General features: G+C 41.7%; 3 protein-coding genes across 3 annotated transcripts; 2 read left to right on the top strand and 1 right to left on the bottom strand.

Moving 5' to 3' along the window:
• The first annotated feature begins 5,124 nt into the window (after positions 1-5,124).
• pyurf (PIGY upstream open reading frame) lies at positions 5,125-6,591 on the top strand. Its single transcript, XM_004573912.2, has 2 exons — positions 5,125-5,409; positions 6,437-6,591. The coding sequence occupies exons 1-2, from the start codon at positions 5,207-5,209 to the stop codon at positions 6,570-6,572; spliced, it is 339 nt and encodes a 112-aa protein (XP_004573969.1). The 5' UTR covers positions 5,125-5,206; the 3' UTR covers positions 6,573-6,591.
• Positions 6,592-6,738: 147 nt separating this feature from the next.
• Positions 6,739-7,238, top strand: LOC101484975 (phosphatidylinositol N-acetylglucosaminyltransferase subunit Y). The gene has a single exon (XM_004573913.5). It carries the CDS (start codon positions 6,756-6,758, stop codon positions 6,966-6,968), a length of 213 nt encoding a protein of 70 aa, XP_004573970.1. The 5' UTR covers positions 6,739-6,755; the 3' UTR covers positions 6,969-7,238.
• Positions 7,239-9,355: 2,117 nt separating this feature from the next.
• On the bottom strand, positions 9,356-19,318 carry tat (tyrosine aminotransferase). The gene is made up of 12 exons (XM_004573911.5): positions 19,178-19,318; positions 17,278-17,582; positions 17,071-17,175; positions 16,868-16,935; positions 16,528-16,686; positions 15,950-16,088; positions 15,807-15,859; positions 11,912-12,064; positions 11,645-11,773; positions 11,360-11,443; positions 10,147-10,245; positions 9,356-10,056 (listed from the first exon to the last, which is right to left on the bottom strand). Exons 1-12 carry the CDS (start codon positions 19,180-19,182, stop codon positions 9,916-9,918), a joined length of 1,440 nt encoding a protein of 479 aa, XP_004573968.2. The 5' UTR covers positions 19,183-19,318; the 3' UTR covers positions 9,356-9,915.
• Between the last annotated feature and the right edge of the window lie 4,798 nt (positions 19,319-24,116).

Here is a 24,116-nt window from a genome sequence, read left to right as displayed (position 1 = left end):
GGAGGCGTGGGATTGATGAACGTTCAGTCAGCCATCGCTGGGAGGATCAGGTTTGATGAAGAAGATATCGTTCAAGTTGTGAAATGGCCCACGCTTTGATGCCTTTCAAGCACCGCTCTGTCCCCCACTCGCAGGGAACTGCAGAGACTTTACTGTCTCTGAGGATCTCCTTTACAAAGAACGCACACCTCTGGTGAAATATGTCGCAGCCAGTCTTTCAAACTGGGAAATGTGACCTTATGCATGCAGGAGTGAAGGTCTAATTCTGCTAGCCACTTCAAGGTGACGTGTTGAGTAGAGAGATTACGAGAGCTCTTTTTCCCAGGCCAGAAAGCTTCGAAGTTATTAGCGTTGTATCAGCTCTGGCAGGGACCCGTTAACTTCACTGCCAAGTCTGCGCTGCCTTTTGGTGAGGCCGCTGTGCTGTCAGCGGAGAAGCGCGAGGCCGTTTTTACATCAGACTCCAAGGTTTTCTTTAGAGGATGCTTTGATTGAGGGCCTAAAATCAGGACTGCCCACCGTGTCGCTGAGGTCCAGCTGTGAGGTCAAAGCACAGGCATGTTTTATTCAGCAGCCACCCAGCATGTGCAGCAGCATGATTCTGGCAAAGGCAGCTGCAAAGATCACCTCAGCTACTGGCCTAATAGAGACTCTTCAGGCCAGAAGCTCAGGGCTTGCTCAGCAGATGGATTTACTGTCGCTCGCTGTTAATATCAAAACATCAGCTGATTTAGACGCCGCATGGTTCGTCCTCTTCTGATCGATCAGCTGTTGCCCAATCTCTCCAGGCAGGAGTAAACCGAACAAAAACTCAACTAGCCCTGACAACTTGTGGCTTTCTTACTTTAAGTTTCAGACTTAATTTTCAAATGTGACAAACAACACTTTCATCTCTCTTTGTCTTATATCTGACTCTCTGGCAGTTCCACTCTGTGTGTCACTGAGTGTTGTTTGAAGTAGGCATGCAAAGCCTCTCGGGAAACTGTAAGAGAAACAAAGCACAGATGGTGTGTGCACTGGTAATGCACTGGTGAGCTAACAGTAAGTACAAAATATATTAACGCAAAACATTTGCAAAGAAGGGGCTTCTTAGATGCCTTCTTTAAACTCCTAGTACACTATTCCTATTTTTAGGTGGTTTTTTCCAGCATCTGTACAGATTCAAAAGGAAAGAAGTTAAATGCACAAGTTGAGCAGAGTAAAAGTACATAATCCAAATCTTTAACCCAGGCTAGCAGGCAGTCGATAAAGCAAACAGTCCAGGTGAGGAACCTGTACTATGAAGCAGGATTAGGGGCTTATCGAGGTAACTCCACGTTAAACATGTTTTCAGTGCTGCGAAGGTCCACTTCTGTAACAGCATGGATTACACTGCACACTGTGGAGCGGGTTATGTTTGAGATTAGACATCAACATGTACAAGAACATCGCTGCCTGACCACTATCACCACTCATCACTTTACTGTAAAATCGTGTCATTGTTCCTGAATGATGCCTCAGACGTCAGTGTGCAGGTGTCAGAGACAGTCCAGTGACTTCGTCTTCTTGTGACGAGCACTGAGGTACACCTTGCTCGTACTGGACTGGCTCTTTGCCTTAATTCTTCATAGCATCAATTTAATAACGTGCTGTAAAGGTTTTCGTCCATATCGGCATTATAGCATCACACAGTTGCTGCTCTTTGATTCACATTTCCTGTTTCACCACATCCCAGAGGGACTCTGTTGGACTCCACCTGAGTACAGTCGACTCACTGTCATGTTCAGGTTTGAGAAACCCTGCACCTGTTTAACTGCTTATTATTGCAAGCATCTAATCAGCCAATCACATGGCAGCTATTCTATGCATTCCGGCGTGTAGACATGGTCGAGACGACCTGCTGATGTTCAAACTAACAATCAGAAAGGGGAAGAAAGGGGATTTGAGTGATTTTGAATGTGGCGTGGCTGTTGGCCTGAGCGCGTCAGAAACTGCTGATCTGCTGGGATTTTCCCGCACAGCCACATCTGGAGTTTACAGAGAGTGGTCTGTAGAAGAGAAACTATCCAGCGCACTGCCGTTCTCTGGGTGAAAATACTTTGTCAATGCCACAGGTCACAGGAGAATAGGGAGACTGCTCCAAGCTGATAGGAAGGCAACAGCAACTCAAATAAGCACTTGCTAAAACCAGCGTTGCAAAGAGGCATCTTTGAATGCACAACATGTCAAACCTTGAAGCAGATGGGCTACAGCAGCAGAAGACCACACCGGGTCCACTCCTGTCAGCTAAGAACAGGAAACTGAGGCTACAGTTCACACAGACTCTCCAAAACTGGACAACAGCAAATCGGAAAAACGTTGCCTGGGGATCTGAATGTTGTGTTAAAAAACACGAAGTCATCCTGCCCTGTATCAGCAGGTCCATGTAATGGTGTGGGGATGTTTTTGTATCACACTCTGGCCCAGCTGAGCATCATTTAAATGCCACAGCCTACCTGAGTGTTGTTGCTGACCGTGCCACGTGTGTGTGTGTGTGTGTGTGTGTGTGTGTGTGTGTGTGTGTGTGTGTGTGTGTGTGTGCTCTGTTATTTCCAGGTGAAAACACAAATGCCAGATTAAAAACAGAAACGTGATCATTATCAAAAATAATCTGTGGAGGATCAGAGGAATTCCTCTTCTTCCAAAAAACATCTCATGACCCCTCAGATCAGATTGTTTCCTCGTCCTCTATATTTATACCCAAACCCTGTACAGTCTTGGCCTCATACAATCAATAGTCTTTTCTAATGGTGTTGTATCTTTGCCTCTTTGCCTTAGTGAGAGCGTGTGGTTGTCTCACTCTGTGTGTTAGTCCTGTCGCAGATCGGCAGCCTGTCCAGGATGTACTCCGCCTCTCGCTGGATGACAGCTGGGATAAGCTCCAGCCCCCCAGTGTGGCTTTGTAGCCACTGTGCCAAAGATGTGTTGACACCTGTTATTTCAAAATGGATATAGTGTGAAAGCGAGATATTTCGAATACCGCAGAAAATCGGTTAAGAGATATGAATGATGTGTTATGAGTGAGGCCCACTCATAAAGGTTAATGAACCTTTAAAACATTATTTTATTTATTTATTTTACTTCCTACATTACCTTGGCCCATTTTTTGTTTTCTTTGTTTGCTTGTTACAATTTCTATCCTTAAAAATTCATAAAACCTATGAACTGAATTGATGACAGAATAGATGATTCTCCCACCATGGGAGAATCCAGCTGCCACTCGATGTGAGCCAAGCTCTCACTACAGTCCTTCAGGGAGGATCAGATCCCTCATATTCCCAAACAAGACTATATCTAGACTGGTTGGGCACACGCTTCTATACCTTGAAATATGTATGAGACAATAAAAACTGAGACTCTGAGATTTAACCAGTACACGGACTCTCCAGGACACCATGAAGTTGGAATACAGCCAGAACCAAAGGGCAGAGGGTGGTCAAAGGATCTCAAATGTTTTTCTCTGATTTTCATCAAGTGTCTGAGTCCACACGTCTCAGTTGGAAAAAGTAGGAGTTCTGATTGTGTCACATCAAAGAGTGAGGGAACAGTGGAGCAGGAGACTGACAGACAGATCTGTGCAGTGTCGGCAGTAATGTGGATCATCCACATGGAAAGGATCCAGTTGCGATGGTTCGGGTATCTGACTAGGTGAGGTGTTTCCAAAATTTCCAAGCAAGAGAAGATTCTGGGTCAGGCCCAGGATGCACATAAGAGAACATGTCTTTGGGAGAGATTATGTCCCCCACAGGAGCTGGAGGAGGTGGCTGAGAGGCACAGGGAGGTGTGGCCAACTCAGACTGCAGCGCCCCTGCTCTGTGTCGAGCACCCAGAAGATGGATGGATGTATTACACTGAAAATGTCAATGTGATTTTTAATGAGATTATTTTCTATTAAAGCAAAACACAAACTTTTAAAATCTGAGTCTGTTCATTCATGGTATAAATAACCTCATGCTCCTCCCAAACAGCTCTGTGAACCCACATCAGCACTTCAAGAGAAATGTTCATTTAGAGCAGGATGTTGGTGGCATGCCGGTCATGTCCAGATGTTCCCCAGAATTCATTAGGCAGTGATTTTTCTGCTGTCAGCAGACATCTTTAGTGTGATCTCTTTGATAAATGGGACATTTTGAACATCAGAGCATATTTTCTTCTGTATTATTTTCAACATGTCTGCTTTACTTTGTTGTTAAAGACCAATAATGACAATCAGCCAGTCATGTGCTGCATTTTGGCTTGAACAGGTGTCGACCTTTTTCAGTATCATTTCAGCCTCAGTCTGTGTTAGAGATGATGGATGCCTCTCAAGCAGGCCCATCTAATTATATATATATATATATATATATATATATATATATATATATATATATATATATATATATATATATATATGGGATATATTACAGCTAGAAGCAGTTTTAAAACAAGTTGGTTGGGGCCCTGCCAACAAAGTCTCAGAGCAATATCTTCAGACATATGGATGGGAGGGAATGCATTCTGCCCTGGCTGGCACTGAGCTCTACCACAATGTTTAATATTGTATGGCTCTAACCTGCTGGGAAATCATTCCTGGGACATCTACGGGGCTTAAAAGAAATCAGACTCCAAACAGCAACTGTTGCAAAATTCACAAAATGTGTATCTACATTAGTTTCCTTCACTTAAAGCCACTGTTAGGGTGGCCGTGACTTTTATTATTCTAAGGATATTTACCACAGTATGGTGGGCAGCATAGAGATCTCTCCTTATGGTGATGTGGTGTGTAGTCTAGCTGACCAAATCAGTGCTTTTCACATTCATTTAATGTTTATTGTTTCTTTGTATGTTTTGTCATTATTTTATTTCCACATCTGGTCAAAGCCCACACACAGAATACGTTTGAATGAAATTAACACTGGGGCACTAACAGTGGAACACTGCCACCATGCGGGCAAATGTGGAAACTGCGCGAACAAACGTTCACCAAATGACATGTACGACTAGCAGTGGTATCTACCGTGTTAAATATAGTATGTTAGTTTGCATATGTGAGCAAGCGCGTGGTAGATATTTTTATTGAATAAGTGAAAAAGCGGAACATTTTAAACCCGAAAGGGCCAGGGAGTCACAGGAAGCGGACTGATTTCACGGTTACACGCGTACTTATGCTTCCTGTAGGAGACTTGGACGCGGTAGGCACTTTGTGGTCATGTTTAAGAATGTTTTGAGCAGATTGCTGACTGAAACCTTCTTTGTTGAGCGTAATGTGAGAAACACGCCGTTATTACGGAGGGTAGCTGCCGTCTCCGCGCCGGTGAGGAGCTTTACGGACGTGAAGGACGAAGCGCAGCCGCCTTTCGACACCGCCCTGCTGGAGGTCCTCGTATGTCCGCTGTCCAAGAAACCGCTCAGGTAACACACACAGACCTGTGCTCAGGTTACTTACTAATATTTACACGCTCTGGTTCCTGTTGTTCAGCCGCGTTGCTCTCTAGCAGGACAAACGGCACCACCTCACACGCACTTTCTAATGTGTAAAACAGTTTGAGCCTTTTAAATTGTTCAGTTCTTGTCCAGTTTGAAGACGCAACACTGCGATGTACTTGCTGATTGGCTGGCTTATTAGGGTCTGTCATTTGCCTTCGCAGATACTTTACATCTGTGAAAACAAATGGAAATTATGCCTGAATCTGATTTAGCTGAACATCTGTGTGGCTCTCAACACAACCCCTCACTCACATAGACACAAACAACACCTACGCCAGGAAGCTCTTTGTGAACTACGGCTCAACATTTAACACCATCACCAAACAGACTGGAGTTCAGATTTCCTCACTAATCGCCCTCAGATTGCTGTTAACCACGAGTTTTGGTTGTTGTTAAGTTTGCAGATGAGATGATGCAGTTGGAATCTGCCAACAGTGATGATACAAACAGCAGGAAGGAGGTTCACAATTTGACCCCATAGACTGATGATAACCTGCTCTTAAACACCACAAAGACCATTACAGACTTCAGGACCTTATGTGTATATACTTCTCAAACTTTATACTTTGTAATACATGTCAGTAAATTGTATTATTTAAGTACTGTCCGTATCCTCCACTGAATCTTTTTTCTGAAAAGTTCTCTGAGATCAGATTTAGATTTTTAGGTTTATCTCCTAAAACTTTTAAATTAATGATCATCGAGCTTCCTGTTGTTGAGTTCCTGAGGACTGCACACGAGCACATCTGTGCTGGTGTTTTTTACACACACCCATTGTGGGCAAATGCTTACATAAATATGATAACATAAAACAAGCATTGCATGTGTGTGTCATGGTTTTATTAAGTTCAGATGAACTACAGCTGCTACTGCTGCTGCATTCACAGTTTGTAGGAAATGTCAGCACTTCAGTGCTATGAAAGACTTATTCTGCTATGTTATTCCTCCACAGATACGAGCCTAAGACCAACGAGCTGATCAACGAGGAGCTCGGCATTGCCTATCCCGTCATCGACGGCATTCCCAACATGATCCCTCAGGAGGCCAGACTCATTCGGAAAGATGCTTCAGACACACCTGCACAGTAACAGAAAAGCCTTCACTTTGAGTTGACCTGAGCAAAAACAAACTGGACGCTGGCTTTAAAAAAACTGTTTGACTAAATAAAATTGAGGTGTTGGATTCTTTCAGTTGTATTTTGGCATTCTAACCAAAGCGCACGTAACACATCATCATCCGGCAGCGCGTTACCTCCGAGCCCATCTGCAAACATGTTGTCCCTGTCTGTGATGGTGGGACTGGTCCCCATAGTGTCCCTCTTTGGTTTGTTCTACTCTGCGGCGGTGGATGAGAACTTCCCTCAGGGCTGCACCAGCAGCAGCAGTGTGTGCTTCTACAGCCTGCTGCTGCCCGTCACCATCCCCGTCTACGTCTTCTTCCACCTCTGGAGCTGGATGGGGATCAAGCTTTTCAGACACAACTAGGCTGGCAACTCAACACAGATGTGTTGAGTTGCCAGCCTCACACAGTTGTAAAACATCTGTGGCTTTCATTTCTTTAAGCCCTTTGGAGGAAGGTAAAGACGGATGGTGCATGGATGCTTTTTAAAGCTGAAAATATTTTTGTGTCTCATTTAGAGTATGAGACACAGTATGTTAGTCAATACAGCTGTTAAACAAACCCCTGGATATCATTTGCACATAAAGTAGAAGGCTGTATATTTTCTGAGCAAATAATAAAAATCTTTATGCAAATCCACTGTTTCCATACTTGAGTCCTGACTTCACAAAACGGGAACATCTACTCGTTTTAAATGAATGCATTTGAATATATAACAGACTACATTTGTGCAGAATCGACTGTGCTGTGATCTGCAGTGTGTCTCAGTTTTATTGCATTCAGAAAATTCACAAGCTGACATTTAAAAGTGGAACTCAGACAAACTTGCCTGACAGCTCAAACATGACAGAGCACCCAAAACTTTTAAGTCGCGCTGCACAACACCGTCCTCAGATGTGTTTTTCTACCACAGTTCATGTTGAACTCATGAAAGCGTGATTCCTCTTGTGATGAATGTTGGGAACGTTCAGCAGGAGCCTTCAGCGTGCATCATAGAGGGAAACGCGATCTGACCGCATTAGAGCTGCTGGCTTTCTGCTCAAAGTCTCGGGTTGAGCTCGAGGTTCAGGAGCAATGCAAATTTGACACACGCTGCTCTTCACCTGAAGCCACGAAAACTGAACTGGTGTTGCAGAAATGATGCAGTGTCTGCTGGAAAAGTTTTGGGAATGCACAAACTGTGACGTCTAAGGACTTTTATCTGAATCAAGAGTTACGATGGAGGCAGGTCGGAGTGTAGAAACCTGAAGATTCCTGCTTTTGAGTTTCAAACTTTGATTTTAAAGTTGTTTCTTTTCTTCTGTGTTCTCACAGTCATGCTGTTTCTTCTCGATTTTCTTTCCTCACAGCTGCTCATCCTTCTGTGAAACAGAAAGAGACAGGTTGGTTATTTTATTGAATTAGCGTGACTTAGTGCTCTTTTGGTATGAGCAGAGACGCCCAGCACTGAGCTGCTGACGGTCATTTTAAGTTGGAGAAAGTTGAAAAGAGTCACTGCTTGTTTGATTTGTCAGTTTTGCAGACAGCAGCACACAGAGCACTTGTATCATCAGTCATGAGCAAACTTCCACTGGCTCTACTACGTATATATCAAAACAAAACAGAAATTTGATGCCTGTGATATTCCAGAGAAAGACCTCAGGCTTTATGTGGCCAGGCTCTGTGTAGTTTGACATTTTACTGAGCACATATGTGCACGTCTATCCATAAACTGGATTAATCATGCAAACTGCACGAACGTGAGATCCACGTGGCTGCATGAGGAGCTGTCAATGCTACGTTTGGTGCCTTTAAAGTTACCCTTCAGGATAGATATTGCTTTTATGACTTATTAGTTTCCCAGGTGAAATATGGATATGGCATCCTGCAGTTGCACCAGCAGCACAGTGGCCAGCAAGGCTTGCAACGCCTGCCCTGACCTCATTCATTAATGAATCTGTGGAGGATGGTCATCATTTCCTCCATGGTGCTTTTGGTTATCCTGCACAGTGTGGCAAGAAAACAAACCTTCCCATCGCCCAGTAGGAGGCTCCACAGACCAGCCAAAAGTTATTACCAGCTGTGTCACGGCTCCATCACTGTGGGCAGGCAGATGGAGCAGCATGTGAGTGTTGTTGATAGTCTGAATGCTGGTTTGAGATCAGCTTCAGTGATGAAGGAGGACATTCGGTGTGCATAAGGAGATTAAAGGCAGTCTTTAGGTCCCAGCTAGCTCAAACATGAGATAAAATACGCTGCACAGGTAAACTCGTGTTTTCTTTCTGAGCAAATCAGTTAAGCCAGGACTAAAGTTAAGCTTCATAACTGCATGAATGTAAGTTTTATATTTTACTGGAGCAGTGCTAGTCAATCCTTTCTTTTTTTTATTCCCTAAATATAGAAGTGTGTTGTTTGTTGTAATCATTTGTTTTGCATCAAATATTTTTAAAAATATTTTAATCCAGAGACAAAACTCGGCTTCTGGAAAAGAAAAAATGATCACGTTATGAGTCCTAATATTTGTTCCACTGTGTTGTAAACACAAGTTCTCCAAAATATTTATAAGAATTGATAAGAAACGAAGATCACTGAAACTATTAAAACCTCATTTTAACATGTTTTTGTTCAATAAGCCTCATAAGTTATGGATAAACCACATGAACCTTGTGTTTCTGTCATGTAGTGACTGATGCTGATCAACTGTATTTGGCTTTGCAGTTGCATGAATCCAAATGTGAAATTTTTGATTCAAATCATCAGAGGAGGATTATTTTGTTTCTGTTTATATTTTATTCTGCGATTTTTCTTTAACATTGAATATTTATCCTTTACTTGTTATGTCAGTACAGTTTATTATATTAACTGTTAACAATGGCACAAAATGCTGTGTCTGAAAATAATGCACAATATTTATACTTCATCTATCTACATAGACAGACAGACAGATAGACAGATAGATAGATAGATCGATCGATCTCATGTATGGAGGTGATTATCAGTATACAAGGCTTATAAAAATAAACAAACACATTCACTTCCTCTACTTGTAGCTCAGGAAAAAAGCAAGCATAAGCTAACAAAGAAGCTAGCTGCAGATTATATCAAAGAGGTGTGTAAGTGAAATACAATTGATATAAATATACAAGTACAGGTTAATACAAGCTGTCAGTATAAAATATAAATATCACATTTGTTCATTTCTTAAGAGTTTACATAAAAATTACACCATTAGATATGCTGTTGCATGCTTTTTGTTGCCATGGCAGCTTTTGAAAAAAAGATTTCAGGGTAATGTTGTGGTGGGACAGCTGTAAGACTGGTACAGCCCCTGCATTACTGGTCCAGGTCATTGCTGTCACGGCTGGGGGGGCGATAGTGGCTCTGGCAAAACTCCCTGATCCGAGCACAAGCCTCCAGCATCATCTCCTCCGGGACTGTCACCACAATGCGGAAGAAGTTGGGATACTCAAACGCCTGTGAAACGTCAGGAAGGATGGAGTTTAGAAATATGTCGGTGTGAGGACCGACGAATCAGCAGTGAGAGGAAAGGTGATGGCGTCTTACCGAAGCAGGCAGACAGAAGACAGACTGCTCAGTCACCAGCCGTTCGGTGAAGTCCACATCGTTCTTAAAATCTGGGAAGTGATCCATGTCGATCCCAATCTGGAAAATGTAAACACCATGGTTGGTCTAACCTCTGAACTCTGAATGCTGACATCATTCAGACTCCTTTACTGTGTGCACACTTCATTTGTAGTTTCCCACCAGTCAATGAAATCTTTCATTTTCAAAGGTATTCAGACCCTTTTAGTGGTTCCGACGTGTTCTCAGCTGTATTCCATTTGCCTGAATCATCCTTAATCATCTGACTGGAGAGACTTGAGAATTTCTCACATGGGATATCAAATCCCATAATTTTTATTTCACGTCACCAAAACTCTCAGTAGATCTCTTTGATAAAACTATGGTGAAGCAGAAATCTGCCAGCAGTGTCCCCGGGTGCTTAGCGGCCAAACTTTGGGAGAAATTTAAAACCATGAGGATTCTTCCTACATCCGTCAGTCTGGCCAAACAGAGTAGCCAGGCAGGTAGGTCCTTGATCACAAAGGTGACCAGGAGCCCAAACAGTCGCTCTGATAGAGTTTCAGAAGTCCTGGAGAACCTGCTGGTAGCACCACCATCTCACCAGCACCCCATCAATCAGACTTTTATGTTATGGGCAAAGAGAAATGTAAACTATGACAATCTGTCCAAAAGGCCATAATGTAACTATTTGTTGCCATAGTAGAAGCACTTTGTCCATGTATCTACATCTCACATCTGCACATGGACACGCCTAAACTCATTATAAACCCCATAACACTCATTACCTGCTGACACTAGCCCCACAGAGAAGCACGGCGGTGGTATCATCGTGCTGTGGGGTGCAGCAGGTACAGGGAGATGAATGATTAATGCAAATAAATATAAATATTGTAGAGATTACCTAAGCTGTAACTGCTGCTCAAAGACCTCATTCAATGTGTGAATTAAAGGTCTAAAAGCTTCGGTAAAGTTTCTGTTTTAAACTCACAAATCTGATTTTTAAAGTCATTTAAATGGTTAAGTGTGAGTCATTTGCAAAATCCAGACACTGTGGAAATTTCCCATAAAATGTGATAACCTGGGCACAGAGCACAGTTCACTGCAAAAATGATGATGCTAAGTAAACTAAATGTGACTGAGAAAATGATCATGGCACAGAAATTTGAATGCAAACCACACGTTCAACACTCACCATGATGTACATGGCTCCTGAAGGCATGACAGGGTTCAGGCCGGGGACGGAGGACAGCTCGCTGAAGCAAATCTCTGAGTTAGACTGAGGAAGCAAAGGATGATAAACCGTTCACACAGTGTCATGTGATGCATATTAATGTGCATTACTATGTGATTTCAGACAGAATTAAGACATAACAACAAGAATCTGGACTGAAGGAACAAAAAAGGAACCAGGGTCAGCTACTGCTACTCAAAGTTAATTATAAAGGTGGAATATATTAAAACAACTTCTCTCCATTACCTTAAGGAAGCCGATGGTGTTGTTGTAGAAGCTTTGAGGAGTGCTGTCGAGGATTTGCTCCAGCGCCCCCTGAACGATGCTGCAGGCTCCCAGAATACGCTGGCTGAGTTTTACCAGACCCTGTCGAATCTGAACGAAGAAACGTGTCAGTCGGGTAAATGTAATGTGCAAATTATTGTATATCATTGTGTGTTTGGGTTTGAGTATTGGAACAATCGGTCAACGCTTCCCCCATCAGGAACTGTAAAATAAATAAATAAAAAGTACCTCAGTTCCAAATATATCATCCCTGTCATGGATGAGGATCCATCCCATCCTCCAGCCAGGCACCAGCCAGCGTTTAGCCAAACCGCCACAGGACAGGATGGGAACATCACTGCTGAGGGATGCCATTGAAGGAGAACTGCATCCTGGGAAAACCTGAGGGCAAAAACAAGAATAAAAACTTTATATTACATATGCAGATATTTGACGTTTACAGATGTTTCATTGAGGCAAACTGACGTGCAGCCGTTTTAATTCATATGACTTAAAAGGAGAAAATCATCATGCTGTTGTTGTTTGGATCAGTTTGGGTTTCCCACAGACTGACACCACAGTGAAAAAAACGAGAGGGCTTGGAGATAAGCGGAAAAAAATCATAGGAATTCTTGGTAATTTTGAAATTATGTTATTAACACGAAGGCTCGGTGTTAAAGAGAGACCAAACTTTCTCAGGCAGATCAGAGGAAGGACGGGAAGACCCAGGGCTGGAGGTGGGTTGCAAAGCAAGTTGCAGATGCACAGCAACTATTGCTGACTGAAGCAGCTCAAAGAGAGCACTTGCTCAAAGAGATCAGCTGATGTCTTATTTATTAATTAAGCATTTCTGTAGTTATGCTTTCTTCATTTCAACTTGTGTCTGATGCCCTCCTTAAAAAGAAGAGGAAACAAACTTCTGTCATTTACACAGCGATGTATAGTCAGAACTACTTTCATCCTCATGTTCACTAACAGCATGACAGCAGCTGTTTACAGAGTAAAACACAGCAGCGAGGAAAGTGTTAAAAGACACAAACAACAATTACATCAACTTTTTGCATAATCTTGCATAATATTCTTCCTGAAAGTCTCACAAAAATACCAGAGAGAAACAAAAGGAAGAGAGTTAAAGAGGGAGGCCGATGCTGAGGTAACCACAAAGAGAAACGTTTCACCCACAGAAAGCTGGTTCTTATTAAAGCTGTGTGACATGGAGAAAAGACACTACCCCGCATCCTATTGGCCAGACTGAAGTGAATGACATAACAGCAGCACTAACGTGATTGCATAACTCGTTTTCTGGCACAAATGTCTTAAACGCCTCTCAGATCAAGAGGAGGACAAATGTAAAGCATTGATCAACATAGATGCAATGAAAAGCTTGATGGAGACAATGGAGTGAATGCATGTGCAGCTGTGTGCATGGCTTATAACTGTGACTCATAGGCAGGTCAAACATCTCCACAGAGAGCATGTTGACTGTGCAGACGTGCCCCATAAAACCACAATTTATCACTGAAGGGCTTACAGAGGTGAGGAGCAGGGGCACTGACCCACTGCCTGAAACGTCCTAGGTGTTGCAGCTCACAGTCGCCGCTCACTGAAAAACAGGCCTCACCAGTGCACCCTGAGGCCACGTCTCCACCCACCACACGGCCCCCATTCCTCCCCAGGTTCTGCTGTAACAAAACCAGACAGCTGCAGTAATTGCAAGCACATGCAGCCAAAAAAGTGCAAAGTCATTCTGGTCTGCACATGCTCATTATGGAACGGTCCAATGGTGGCGAGGTGGTTTGTGGAAGCACCCAGTAACCCCGACTTTAAACTATTACACTCACAACAGCTCCCACAAAAACAAGCTTTCAAAAGTTGTTTTTTGTTCAGCTTTAATATCATCAAGCAGGCGAGTCAGCAAGTCCACTGCGACACAAGGCCTCCCAGTGTTTTTCCACAAAAGCACACATCTTCATCTCAACTCCAGAGCTGAGATGAAAACGTGTGAAGATGGCAAAGGAAATATCACAGACGATGCAGTGTGCAGCATGCATGTACTAAATGCCTCTTAAACGACTGATCGATCGATTGTTTTAGTTTGCACTCATTAGACAGACCAACACATTGTAAAGTGCAAAAGTCAAAACAGCTCAGATGTAACAAAGGACTGGAGGGAATAAATCCGAACAAGACCCAAACTGTCAACTTCAGCTGAGACAAAGATGATCGGAAACTCCTCAAAACGAACCCCCACGAACTAAAAGATGCTAAAGCATCATCGTTACTGTCTACTGCTACGTGAGTTTTATTTAGCAGAGACATGCCTGGAGGATAAAGGTGAGGCAACAAAGAAAGAAAGAAACGAGTGTAAGTTCAAATATTTCGGGAACCATTTATGTCAGAGGTAGAACACTCTATATGTACATATCATTTTTAAAATAATAGTTAGTATAAATGCATATGATGCACTTATAGCCTATAAAAAGGAAATAAAGGTGTTCTTGCTGATCAATTTGAATTCTCAGTGGAAAATTACTGCACTGTTGCCTCATCACCATTTGTTGCGAGCTGACAAACAATATGATGGCTGCCAGAGAGTGTGTCTGCTTATCTGTGGACATATTTGCATGACCTTCAACTAAACTTTGACCAGTACAGATTTTCCCAGACTGATGGTAAATGGCCTGCATTTGTATAGCGCTTTACTCAGTCCCTAAGGACCCCAAAGCGCTTTACACTACATTCAGTCATTCACCCATTCACACACACATTCATTGTTATAAGATATGCATGTTAAAATGTGTTGCATCACTGACGGTTTCAAGAAGAGTTGCAGAATAAGAACTTTTCACATTTTATGAGCGGAGATCTAATTTTATTACTTTCAAGTGCGAGAAAATATTTTAGCAAATGTGAGGACAATAAGCTTGTCCTCATAAACGTTACGTTACATTATTATTCTTATTATGAGCAAATGCAATACTGCTGATAATGAGCAGAGAAGGATTTGTAACTGGAAGGTTTATATAACATATTTAGTTCTGAATATAACAATATTTAAGACCCTATTATCCTTCGATGTACAGTAGACATTGATTGGTTTTAATATGTTGGAAAAGTTTTGCTTTTGAAAAAAATATCTGAAAGAATCTTGAGAAACAGGAATATTTCACAGTTTCTGATAATGCAAAGCTGATGAGCAATCAAACTTTTGAAAGAGCTCCACGATTACACCCACGTGTTCAGAAAAACAGTGTGACTGGTCCAGTATAGACCGAGCTGTCACTATATGCTGATGATTTAATTCTGTTTATTAGACAAAAATCTGTTCTAGCTTTATTCCATTTAATCAAACCTGAAATCTTTAAAGAAAACCTGTAAGTCACTGGGCCTAGAAAAACAGACCACAGTTTTGCTGCATAGTTCTACTGGAAGTCTGTTCCTGTTAAAAGGCAGGTCTTTCTCCCCACCATCACCAAGAGATGTTCAGAGAGGATCGTCTGATTGCTCGGGTCTTTACCTCACTATTTAAGGTGCCCTGAGAAAACTGCTGTAAATTGGAATGAAATGTAATATTCCACACAGGTGAACAAACCATACACTTATTAGATAATGTCAACATAACTCCTTTTGGAGCAGTGCTGGTTATACAATGCTAGTACTATTTTGTGAGTGTACACTCGATACTTGTTCAAATGTTCAAATCACATGTTTTTGCTCCTTTTTGACAAAAGTTGCTTTAAATGTCCAAAAACATTTGTGTGACAATTTGTGGCTTTTACAGTTTTTACAACCAACATGACAAAATGATAAAATAGAAACATGTGGGACTTACCTTTTATATTTAGTACTGGACTGTATGTTTTAACATGGATGCGGTCTCACTTTAAATCTTTATCTATCCACTGCTTGTCCTTGCTGACCTCCCGGCCACTGGCCTGCACAGAGGCACTAATCCCCCCCATGTGCTGATGTGAGGTTGTGCACGCACATCAGCACATGCAGAGCCAGGGCAAATGCCACCAATTGGAACAGAACATCTACTGTCATTGTGGTTTAAAACAAAAAGAAAGTGCCTCGCTGGTGTTGCACGAGCCAAGCCCACCTGTGCTGAGATGCAGCTTGTGTCGACAGCTGCTACACTCACCATATCACTGTAGATCTCATCAGCCAGGATGGGGACACAGTGTCTGGAGGCCACTGGACAAAGTAAGAATGGAATTGTTTGAGAGATGTTGTGTTTGTTTGCTTACAAAACTGGAATTCTTCCCCACTCTGAGTGCAGCCAACCTTTGAGGATCTCCTGCAGGTGCTTCTTGTTGAAAACAGAGCCACACGGGTTGGATGGGTTGGTGATGATTAGACAGGAAGTCCTCTCATCAATCAGGCTCTCCATGTGCTGCAGGTCAACCTCCCACGACTTCTCCGGCTGTGAAAATAATCATAATACATGTTTATGCACCGATGAGTGTTTATTATCATTACTTTACTTGTATATTATGTTCATGCCACTTTTACTTTAGTAACTTTACAAATTACATGCTCATAAAATCTGATTCTTTGATATAAATGAATCCAGTTAACAGAAAACATAAATGCTGTGTGTTCCACAGCCTTCACCGTCACCAGCCTCATTCACATGTTTCCTGCTCTGTTGCTCCTTTGAGATGTGGTCATTAAAATATGTGAAATCTTTCTGGGAGAAATAACAGATAAGCTGAGTGTGGCAGATCCATTTGAGTTTATCCATGATTGATGTACTTGAAAAGATGATGCCGCTAAAATGTAATAATCATAACTGTTCCAGCCCAAAAAGTGTTTAGTGCTTAGGCCAGCATTAAAAACAGAGAAACTGTCCCCACACTTACAAGCAGGTTGTAAAGTTTGACCTCGATGCCCATGGAAACAGCCAGAGTTTTATATAAGGAGAAGCCTGGGCACGGTACCAGGATATTGTCTCCTGGGTTGCACAACACACTGATAGCCAGGTCGATGGCCTGACTGCATCCGCTGGTCAGAATCACATCCTGGAAGAGAGACAGGGTCTTCTTTAGTTCGGAGAATCTGTTAATTTCACACAGGAACTCAAAACAATCCACTGTAACAAGGAGATTGACGCCAAAGCCATTTGCTACTGAGTTTTTAGTAAAAGTGTAGTTCACATTTCAGATTTAGGGGCAGACGGTAATGTGTGTGAGGGGTGAGCACCTCTGCCTCCAGTGGAGCCTCAGGGCAGCTGTAGAAGTTTGCCACCGCCTGCCGACTCTGCAGGTAACCTGTCAGTGGACGCAGAGAAAGGATTCATGATTGTACATGTTCAACAGTTTCTTCTGCGCTTTGCTGGCTCTTAGAAAAACATATTCATCTTTGCATCTATCTTTTCACATCATTTCACTTTAGGGATGGCTCACCGACAGAGGGAGCATAGCCGTTGTATTTTTGGGAGTCTATGGCATCCTTCATGGCCTGAAGCACTGCACCATCGGTGGGCAGGTTTCCAAACACGGTGGGATCCCCTGAGGAGCAAAGGTGAAGGTAATCAGCAGTTAGAAAAAACAAAGAATAAGCATGATGCAAACCCCCAAATCTAAAGGGAATTTTACGAGGAATCTCCTCACCGATCGAAAGTGCGATCATGGGTTTTTCCGGGTTCGGGGTGAGCTTCATCCCATCCACGATGGCCCTGATGGGGTTGAGCGTGTTGTTAGCCATCTCCGAAGGCTTCACCTCCCACCTCTGCCTCCGGCTCTTAGATTTGATCGGGTATAAGGCGCCTTTGATGTTGACATGGTGGACGCCATTCCCGTGCACCCCGTTTCTGTTCACTCCATTTTCATTTAGGGTTTTTCCATTTACCGTAGTTTTGCCACAAACTCCATTCCCGTTCATCTGAACCATGTAAGACTTGGTCTCCATCCTGGAACTAAAGAGTCCAGCACAGGATTAACAAATGATTCATTTAATCAGACTCAGTCTTGTAATGTGCCGTACTTTGTATCTATACTCTCCTAGATTGCAGAGGTGTCAATTTCATATACAATATTTATATATTAAATATATAAAAATATGTATTGATATTTATCATATTTATATCTGTAACTGTATTACAGACATATTTATTAATATATTTATTTAATGTAAACGTATGTATTTTTATTTATTTTTCCCAGTTTCTGCAAATATGTAAATTGATACAAATGCATATAAATACCAATGCAGAAAAATCCTAATTCTATAAATTCATTAGTTCCTTTGTTTATTTTATTATGACTGATTTCATCATCAGTGATTCCTCTGCATTATAGAATGTTTATTTATTTCTATTTATTTATTTGTTTAGGTATTTACTAAAGAGAGAGCTCTGAGTGTTTGTGATGGTGCAGTCACCAACAACTAATAATATATAAATACATACATGCATATATTTACCAATTAATACATAAAGTATGTCAAATTAAAAATTTATTTTAAAAACAATTAAATCACCACAAAAATTAATTCAAATGAATACGAACATTTTACATTAATTAGATTAATTAGAATCTTTATTTGTATTTTTTATGCATTTAATTGCTCTTTGTGTTTTTAGTACAATGACATAAGTTGAGTCCAATGAAATAGAATAAATGAATTAATCTGGGCCTTTGGGTTCGCCTTCTGATGTTGATGCATTTAGTTCCTTTCTATTAAATACATTTAGTTTATTTAATTGTTCAATTCTGTTTTCATTTCTTTAATTTGGCTCCGTCATCTCCGGTATATGAACAAAGGGCTCCAAAAAAAAGGGGGGGGGGGTTCTTGGTGTTTATTGGGCCTGATTACTCCTGCTTACTTCCAGCTGTGTGAACTTTGTGTTTGGAAAATACTAAAATAAAATACTAGAAATACTAAAAATCTTCCACCGACAACCTTCATACATCAGTATTATCTATGGGGTTTGTTTTTTTTTTAAAACGAATATATATATATATACACACACACACACACACTCATATATATATATATATATGTACTACACTATATATACTGTAACAGTTGTTAATGGTCTCGCCTACATTGTGAAAAAAATCTTTTTCCTGAGGTACAAAAAAAAAAACATTTGTAAACTTTAGGTTTTGTGCGTAAAAAAAGAAAAAACAAGAAACAATTTATATATTTTCCTCGTGAATTATTGATCTGCTCAGATTTTGATCTCTTTTGCTGGATTACACTTTAACTTTCAAAGCTTTTCTGTTCAAGATTGTAATAAATGAAAGTGACCGCATTCACAGGTTAATATTTCATTGATAATTCATTCATAGATTCATCGGTCTACAAAGAAGCTGAGGTTTAGTATTAAGTGGTTTAAAGCATAAAGTTATCCAGTCGTAATAAGAGTGCTGTAATGTGTAATATAAGTCTTTGAAAACTTGTAATTTATCAGGATGACACTCAATTCATACATGATTTTAAATCTGCCAATTAATGAAATTACATAATTTTTTTAAAAAAGAAAGAAAAATAATGTTGTTTACTTACCTCATGATTTATTCAAAGTCTCCAAAAAGCAGCAGCGCAGTTTAATCGCTCTCAGTTAAATTAAAGAACAGAAGCCAGGATGTACAAACCCGGCTTTATAGCGAGATCCCTGAAAATGGGTGTTGAGCCCTGCCCATAATTCCATTGGTGGAGGTTGAGGGTTGTACCATCACACCCCTCTAACATCACTAACCAGAACCATACGACCACAAAACCTTAACAGCATCAATCAGCATGTAGGAGCAGTGAAAGAGAGGAGCTGGCCTCACGCACAGGGAGACCGCCTCAGTGCGTCACGCCAGAATCAGCTGGGGCCAAAGCGAGGGTCTGACAGCAGGGCAGAAATCTATTGATCGTGAAGGCAAATATGAGTCCCACAGCCGGGGACATATGAAGGTCTGCAGGAAGTGAAAGTCATCTTCATCTCAGGCCAAAACATTACTAACATTTTAATGCTTTTAATGACCTAAATACACTTTTGTGTGTGTGTGTGTGTGTGTGTGTGTGTGTGTGTGTGTGTGTGTGTGTGTGTGTGTGTGTGTGTGTGTGTGTGTTGTGTCCTTTACATATTGTTGTGATTTACATTGCTGTGCTTGAGAGTCACCATCTACTGGAACCAAATTCCTTGTATGTGTTTGTGCATATACTTGGCCATTAGACGCACTTTCCATGGACGAGTCCTTCTTCCATGGAAATGAATGAGTCTAGTTTCCAGCACTGATCAGAGACCATCCAGATCAAAGCTTTTCCCAGGAAATATCAAAGAGATGTCATCACCTTCCACTGCTTCCTAATTTATAAACAAGGTTTCTTCTTTGCTTTATGCACATAAAACCATAAGACAACAGAAAAATTATGAAAGAAAATTGTGAGAAAACAAACTAGGCTCTGCCTGTGAATCACAGTCTTCCTCCTTCCATCTCCTTCTCTGGTCTTTCACTCTCCACTTGCTGTCCACCTGAGAACGAGGCACAATCTGCTATTATTTAATTATCCACACTTAATAATAATAATGATGGACTGGATTTATACAGCGCTTTTCTAGGCACCCAAAGCATTTTACAATGCCACTATTCATCCACACACTGGTGGAGGCAGCTACAGTTGTAGCCACAGCTGCCCTGGGGCAGACTGACAGAAGCCAGGCTGCCACATCGCGCCATCGGCCCCTCTGGCCAACACCAGTAGGCAGGAGGGTAAAGTGTCTTGCCCAAGGACACAACGACCAGGACAGAGAGCCCAGGGATCGAACCGGCGACAGATGCGCTTCCTGACCCCCTGAGCCACGGTCGCCCCACTTAACAACTCTTGCACCTAATCCATAATAAAGTAATGACAGGAAATGTTATAGAACCAAGAAATTGTGTTTATTATTGTTTTTATACCTGAATACCTCTGCGATGCAACAACTGATGCGTGTGTTATTGTGACCTGTCCTGTACTCCAGCTGCTGAGGGATTCACTGCTTTAGCCTCACACAGCTGCTTCTGTCACTGTTTCCTCCTCGTGTCCTTACGGGGCATGTCTGGACAATAATATAACATGAGTAATAATTTTAAAAAATCGATACACATAAAACACACACACACACGCACATGCAGTGATCTCCAGAATACTGTATATACTGTATGGCCACAAGTTTGCATCATGGTGCTGATCCATAATCCTTCCCTTATTGGGCGATCGTGGCTCAAGAGTTGGGAGTTCGCCTTGTAATCGGAAGGTTGCCGGTTCGAGCCCTGGCTTGGACAGTCTCGGTCGTTGTGTCCTTAGGCAAGACACTTCACCCGTTGCCTACTGGTGGTGGTCAGAGGGCCCGGTGGCGCCAGTGTCCGGCAGCCTCGCCTCTGTCAGTGTGCCCCAGGGTGGCTGTGGCTACAACGTAGCTGCCATCACCAGTGTGTGAATGTGTGCGTGACTGAATGTGTAAAGCGCTTTGGGGTCCTTAGGGACTAGTAAAGCGCTATATAAATACAGGCCATTTATTCCTAGTGCTATGATAATAAAGTAAAAATAAACAAAGTAAAAATTCTAAAATAATGTATTTATGATGATTCAGTTTGTTTGGCTGTCCACCCTGTGCAGGCAGCAATCTGACTAAATGTTTAAACTAAAGAGATACAATCATTTTGCTGCTGCAGCATTTTGTCATATTTAAAATATAAATCTAATCTATAATCTGTTTACAGATTATATATACAGTGTGTGCGGTTTTTTGAATATCATAATTATAATATTATAATATTCCATATTTATGTGGCAGGGAAAAGCCCTGTAGCTCTTCACGACCTCCTTCCCGGCTCGTAACCGGCACGCACTGCCGTCAAGGGCGAGCATTGGTTAATGGACATCATGTGACTGATGCAAGCCTTTTATTTAGCAAAATTGTGAATAATAGTTAAATGTTTTTGTTGAGGGGCACAGGCAGGACTCCACACGCACACACATAGAAGAAAAAATGCCTCAAGAAAAGGGCACTTGGGGCACCCAACGTGCTCAAGCCCCCTCCACCCCCTCTGCACGTGCCTGGCGTGAACACTAAACTGATCATCACGTCTTGTCTTGTCAGGAAGCTGGTAAGGAGTGTGTTGTGGGAGCGGAGCTTTGCTGTAAATATCGAGTGTTGGATTTCCACCTTTCACACCACGGACCACAGAAGGAGTCACACTTTTGAAAACTCTTCAGACTCTCTGTTCATTATTCAGTGTAAATAAACTGACTGTCGCTCACCGGAACTACCTGGTTGGATTTTATAAGACTTAAATTTATGGTTGTGCCCTCTTTGTTCCAGGCGCTGGATACATAAATCATAGTACAAAACACAGGAAGATGCAAAACACTGGGTCAAATGACCCAGGACCATGACACGCTCAGCCTTTCTCGTCCTTTTTAAAGGAATGAAAATGTACAAGTCCAACCTTAGTGATGTAAAGAGTGTGAGCAGCAGCCAGATGCTGTCTATCAAATGCACTAGATTATCTGATCATCAGTAAGTGATGAGGTCCTGGCAGTTTGGAGATCTGGAGAACCAAGAAGGAAAGACATCAGAAAGTGCTGCTGCTCATCCATCTCAGAGGTCATTTCAGAACAAGTCCATCATTCTATAGCAAGAACTCCCCAACGAATTCACCCCAAGGTCAGACTACGCAATACTCAAGTAAACAGCAAAAAACAAAGCACAAAACTTCTGGAACAGACGAGACCAAAGTGGAGATGTTTGTCTATGATACACAGCAGAACGTTTGGAGGAAAGGCCTCAGAGCAGCTGTCAGCACAGTGGAGGAGGAGTGATGATTTGGGCTCTGTGTGCTCACTGAGTGGTCAGTGAACTCCTCCAAACCGAACCACCTTAGAACGATTTACAGTCTCTGCAGCTCCTGCACATCATTTACGCTTTTACGTCACGTACCAAGACAAAAAGTTACTGGTTCATGGAGGCTATAAAATACTAAGACTGACGTTTGACTGAGAAAAACATGTTATGCATTCACGTGTGCGGACAGCCAGTCACTGTGTTCTCAATCAATAGCCGACAAACAAACAGAACTTCAAACCAAACACACTTAATGCTCGACAGCTACAGTGAGCACTCTGACTGGCTGACAGTGAAGAGGTGGAAACTACTCTTTATGCAACGGCCCATCAGTCAAGCATCATGCAGTCATTTCAAAATAATGTCAATGAAAAGGAGACTCTCCTCTAGCTTTCAGGTCTGAGAGGTGAAGCCAGCGTTCTGCCCACTGACCAGCAGGGAGTGACTCCTGTTTACAAAAAAGCAACAGCCTCTGCCCCATCTTTAATCTGCTGCTGTGCTGTGGATGGTTTTGTCCTTTCACAGAGGGTGGATTGTTTTTGTGGTGGTGATCTCCTCCATATGGAGCTATGGGCATCTGAGTGGCGTCTGACAGAAGCAGCTGTAGCAAACGAGTTTTATTGAGGGGACCATGACGTTAATTTGTAAATAAGATTTTTCTGTGGCATCTGAATGAGAAGGAAAGCTAACATGACAGTGGCAGAAGCACTCAGCAGGAGGTTTCATAGCAGGACTTCACTAACCAATGAAAGCTACAGTGGCTGCCTTTTATTTTCAGTTCAATTCAAATCAGTTTTATTTGTATAGCAACAAATGACAAGAACAGTTTACTCAAGGTGTTTTATACTGTGAGGTAAACACAATTTACAAATAATAGAATACTTTAAAGTCTCAGCAGGAAGACTGAAGAATGCCTTTTCAATGTTATTGTGTGACTTCTGTTTCTCTTGTTTTTGTTTCATGCTTTTGGGGAGATCCTGCAAAATCCTGCCTCCTAATCTGAACGAACTCGATGTGTTAGTAAAAAAAAGGTTTGCAAAGTTGACAAGTTCTTCAAATGTCCTGCCTCAAAATGCTAAAAAACTAAAACTGTGTTTATTGGCACAAACAGCCAGAAAAAAAACTGTTTTCCCTGTTTAATTTCTATCTATGTGAGGAAATGTGTCTTATTAGAAATACAAGAGCCAGATAAATCTATACTTGTAAACATTTATAAAACCCTGTTTCTTGTTAATCCCTTTAACTCACAGATAACCATAAAAAATATTGTTTGAGCAAATAAGAGAAAGAGTTACTAACCAGATATTTTGGCTTCTTGTGTCACCTTGCAAAGTTTCGTGTGGCTGTCGATCAACAGAAGGCCAAGAAGAATAGCCGAGACCATAATCCTTATTTAAATAAAGAAGAATTACTAAATTCATTTTCAGCAGGGATGCACCAGCATCTGGTGATATCAGCCAATAGACTGATGTGAGTGCTTCATATGAGTCGCTTTATTTTAACATCAGCAAAAGCTCAGAAAGTTAAAAGATGATTAAAGAAGCAACAACAACAATGAAAGAAAGGACTTAAGGTCTTATGGGAAAGCTCAGAAATGACCGTCTCTGGGACTTACATCAGACACAC

The sequence above is a fragment of the Maylandia zebra genome, linkage group LG7, assembly GCF_041146795.1.
Source record: "Maylandia zebra isolate NMK-2024a linkage group LG7, Mzebra_GT3a, whole genome shotgun sequence".
Taxonomy (NCBI): Eukaryota; Metazoa; Chordata; class Actinopteri; order Cichliformes; family Cichlidae; genus Maylandia; species Maylandia zebra.
Note: the sequence above shows the minus strand (reverse complement) of the source record. Positions and strands in the feature narration are given on the sequence as shown.